The following is a 3,922-nucleotide window of genomic DNA, read 5'->3' as shown; positions in this document are numbered from 1 at the left end:
CGTCCAAATTTTTATTTGGTCTGTCCGAATACGCCCCTTATCCCTTCGCCATCCACCCTTTCATTCGGAATTGAGTTCGAGAGTCCTCTTGGACGAGTGATTGATTCTGAACCCCCTTTTCGCCTCTATCTCGTCCATCTCTATCACCGGGCATCTCTTCCGCTACGCCGAGGCGTGTATCATTTTGGTATCAGATCTTTAACGCTCCAACGGCGACTTAAACCCGGTGAGATCTCTCCTTTTCTAGTTCTTTTATTGTCTATTTCGTTTCTATAAACCGAAAATCATTTCTCACCAAAAACAATTCCGTATTATCGACTTTTTTTTCGTCATTGTCAAGAGCTGATCACTTCTGCGTGTTTTGCAGCAAATCTACGGAGTAACGGCCCAGGAAACCTCATCTACATCGATCCATCAGCCCTCCTCTAGGTTGTTTCGTTCCTCTCTTTTACTCCTTTCGTTTTCGTCGAGTGCATGCCGAGTGTTTGATTAATTGTGTGAAACAAGCTGCATGTTGTTGTTTGCTTGAATCCGTGTGTGAAGAAGGTTTGTGTTGCACGTTTTGGTTGATCAATTCCCTGTCCAATCCGTGGTTTTAAAAGCAAATCCGTTCGCTTGTGATTGTATTCGCACGTTGTAACAAAAATCTGTCTTGTTCGCCCGTTAGACGAAAGTGTTCGAGTGTGTTGTGCCGTGATTGCAAATCTGTCCGTAATAAGTAAAGCTTGTTCACCATCTTGCACGTTGAATTGGTTTCGTTTGATTGCAGCGCACGTTATCATCTTGCACGTTGATTGTTTTACTTGATTGGCGAGCACGCTTAATGTTCATTATTCTTGCACGTTAGGATAGATTCCTTTGAGCGTTGTGGTTATTACTTACATAGTGCGAGACTTGAGAGAATTATGAGTAACCACGAGCCGTCCAACGAAGGTTCCAACTGTGAGCCTAGTAATGGAGCCATATCGTTTAGCTAGGTTAGAAGCCGATAGAACACCCGAGCCTCGTGTGCGAGAACCGATAGCACGCCCTAGACCAAATCAAAACCATAATCCCGACCTCCCCATTGATGTAGAGAGTGATATCCAACCAAGGCATAGGCCAAGAGGGCGTGTGATTGAGGATAACTCCGATAGGGATGAGCCACATAGACGTCGAGACCTTAGGCCGCGAGAAAGGGTCTCCGACGAGGAATCGGATCCCGAGTATCTACCTAGACGAAACCCCCATCGTAGAGCTAGGCCGGAGAGATGGGCAAATCTAGTTGAGGAAGAGGAACCTCGGCCCACTAGGGGTCAAGGGGCTGATCTTAAACTCAAACCGCCCTTGTTCATAGGACGGATAGATCCCGAGGCCTATTTGGATTGGGAGCGACGCATGGATAACATATTCGATTGTTATTCGTATTCGGACCGTCGACAAGTCCAATACGCGGCTGCTCAATTAGCCGAGGGTGCGTTAGCTTGGTGGGATCGTGAGTTGGCCGAGAGACAACGTGCTCAAATAGAGTCGGTCGGAACTTGGCGTGAGATGAAAGCGTTACTGCGAAAACGCTATATACCACCTCATTTTCATCGAAAACTGGTATCGGAGAATCTCGCAAGGTGCTAGGACTGTAGAGGAATATTTCGAGGAATTCGAGCACCTTCGGACTAGGTTGGTCATGGAAGAGGATGAGGAAACGGTGATGGCTCAGTTCCTCGACGGATTAAACGAGCGAATTGCTCGAAACGTTGAGCGCCACCCGTACCAAGATCTCCATGAGCTTCTGCACTTGGCCGTGCAAATTGAAAAACAAAACCAAAGAAAACAAGCGCGGCTAAGTAAGCCTAAAGCGTCTCCTAGTCTTTTCTCACCCGTCCCCAAACCTATGGCCGCGCCTCGCAAAGAAAATGCCGAGAGTCGTAATATGCCAAACTTCCGGGACAAAGGCAAAGCTCCCGAAACTTTACAATCCAGGACCCAAAACGATTCCTCACGTGACACACGATCTCGAGAGATCATGTGCTACAAATGCCGAGGACGGGGTCATATGGCTCGTGATTGTCCAAATGCAAGAGTTATGATTATCACGGACAATGGAGAATACAAGTCGCTTGATGAGGAAGAAGCGGGTGATCTCGAGGAAGAGATTGAGTATCCCGATAGCGGAGAGCTGCGCTATGACAAACCCGGACGAGACCGCACAGCGAGAAACGATATTTCATACTCGGTGCACCGTCCAAGGAAAAGTTTGCGGGTTGATAATCAATAGCGGGTCGTGCACCAACGTGGCTAGTGCCTAGATGGTGAAAACGTGCACCAACGTGGCTAGTGCCTACATGGTGAAAAAGTTAGGACTTGAGCCCGAAAAGCACCCACACCCCTATAAGCTACAATGGTTGAATAACCAATGGGAAATAAGAGTGAGCGAGAGAGTGAAAATTCCCTTTAGCATTGGACGTTACCACGATGAGGTCGTGTGTGATGTCGTCCCCATGCAAGCAGGACACATGCTTTTGGGTCGGCCTTGGCAATTCGACCGAGAGGTCATGCATGATGGACGGGCCAATCAATACTCTCTTATACACAACAAAAAGAAGGTTGTGTTAGCCCCTCTCACTCCATCTCAAGTCCACGAGATGCAGTTGCGACTTGCGAAAGAAACCGAACCCAAGAAAGGCAACTTTTACCTTCGGTCGAGTCAAGTCGAAAAGGCCATTCGCCTTCATCCTTCGGTTCTTTTGATGGTCTTTAAAGATCAGATCACTCTCTGGACTGATTTCTCTCACGAGAGTCCAGCCATATCACGGCTTCTTGATCAGTTCCGAGATGTGTTTCCCGAGGATATATCGGCTGGTCTTCCTCCGATTCGCGGTATTGAGCACCAAATCGATCTAGTACCCGGTGCGCCGCTACCAAACCGCCCAGCCTATCGTATGAACCCCGAGGAAACGAAAGAGCTAGCAGATTCAAGAGCTTCTGGGCAAGGGGTATATTAGGGAGAGTCTGAGTCTCTGCGTGGTTTCGGTGCTTCAAGTACCAAAGAAAGACGGGACTTGGCGGATGTGCGTCGATTGCCGTGCGATAAACAACATCACTGTCAAATATCGCCATCCAATTCCCCGCCTTGATGATATGCTTGATGAGCTTAGCGGAGCCACGACTTCTCCAAGATCGATTTGAAAAGTGGTTATCATCAAGTTCGAATGAAAGAAGGCGATGAATGGAAAACCGCTTTCAAAACCAAACAAGGACTCTATGAGTGGCTTGTGATGCCTTTCGGGCTCACTAATGCCCCGAGTACCTTCATGAGGCTTATGAACCACATCTTGAGAGCCTTCATCGGCAAGTTCGTGGTCGTGTACTTTGACGATATTCTCATGTATAGTCGCACCGAGGAGGACCACGCGATTCATCTTGAGCAAGTCTTGACCGCACTTAGGAAGGAAAGTCTATACGCTAATTTAAAGAAATGCTCGTTCTACACTAACAAGATCGTCTTTCTAGGCTTTGTGGTCAGCTCGAGTGGGCTGCGAGTCAATAAGGAAAAGATCAAAGCCATCACGGAATGGCCGACTCCGACCACTGTTGGGCAAGTGCGTAGTTTTCATGGCTTGGCTAGCTTTTATCGCCGTTTTGTGCGGGATTTTAGTAGCATAGCCGCTCCCCTTACTGCGGTAATTAAGAAGGACATACCATTCGAATGGGGAGACGCACAAGAACAAGCCTTTGCTGCCCTCAAAGACAGCCTCACACATGCTCCCGTCTTAGTTCTTCTGAACTTTGACAAAAGTTTCGAGGTCGAGTGCGATGCATCCGGGATTGGCATAGGAGCTGTCCTAATGCAAGAGAAGAAGCCCGTTGCATTCTTTAGTGAAAAATTAAGCGGGGCCACACTTAATTATCCGACCTACGATAAGGAGTTGTATGCACTCGTACG

The 3,922-nt window shown here is 47.9% G+C and overlaps 1 protein-coding gene across 1 annotated transcript; it reads left to right on the top strand.

Moving 5' to 3' along the window:
• The first annotated feature begins 954 nt into the window (after positions 1-954).
• On the top strand, positions 955-1,611 carry LOC104814728 (MARVEL domain-containing protein 3-like). Its single transcript, XM_010542905.1, has one exon. The coding sequence runs from the start codon at positions 955-957 to the stop codon at positions 1,609-1,611; it is 657 nt and encodes a 218-aa protein (XP_010541207.1).
• Positions 1,612-3,922: the final 2,311 nt, after the last annotated feature.

The sequence above is a fragment of the Tarenaya hassleriana genome, unplaced genomic scaffold (assembly GCF_000463585.1).
Source record: "Tarenaya hassleriana unplaced genomic scaffold, ASM46358v1 Cleome211, whole genome shotgun sequence".
In the NCBI taxonomy this organism is placed as follows: Eukaryota; Viridiplantae; Streptophyta; class Magnoliopsida; order Brassicales; family Cleomaceae; genus Tarenaya; species Tarenaya hassleriana.
The sequence above is the reverse complement of the archived record's forward strand: the minus strand, read 5'-3'. Positions and strand labels throughout refer to the sequence as shown.

What these genes read in the sequence shown, in the direction of transcription:
- LOC104814728 (XM_010542905.1), top strand. Translation starts at nt 955, where the DNA reads ATGGAGCCATATCGTTTAGCTAGGTTAGAAGCCGATAGAACACCCGAG.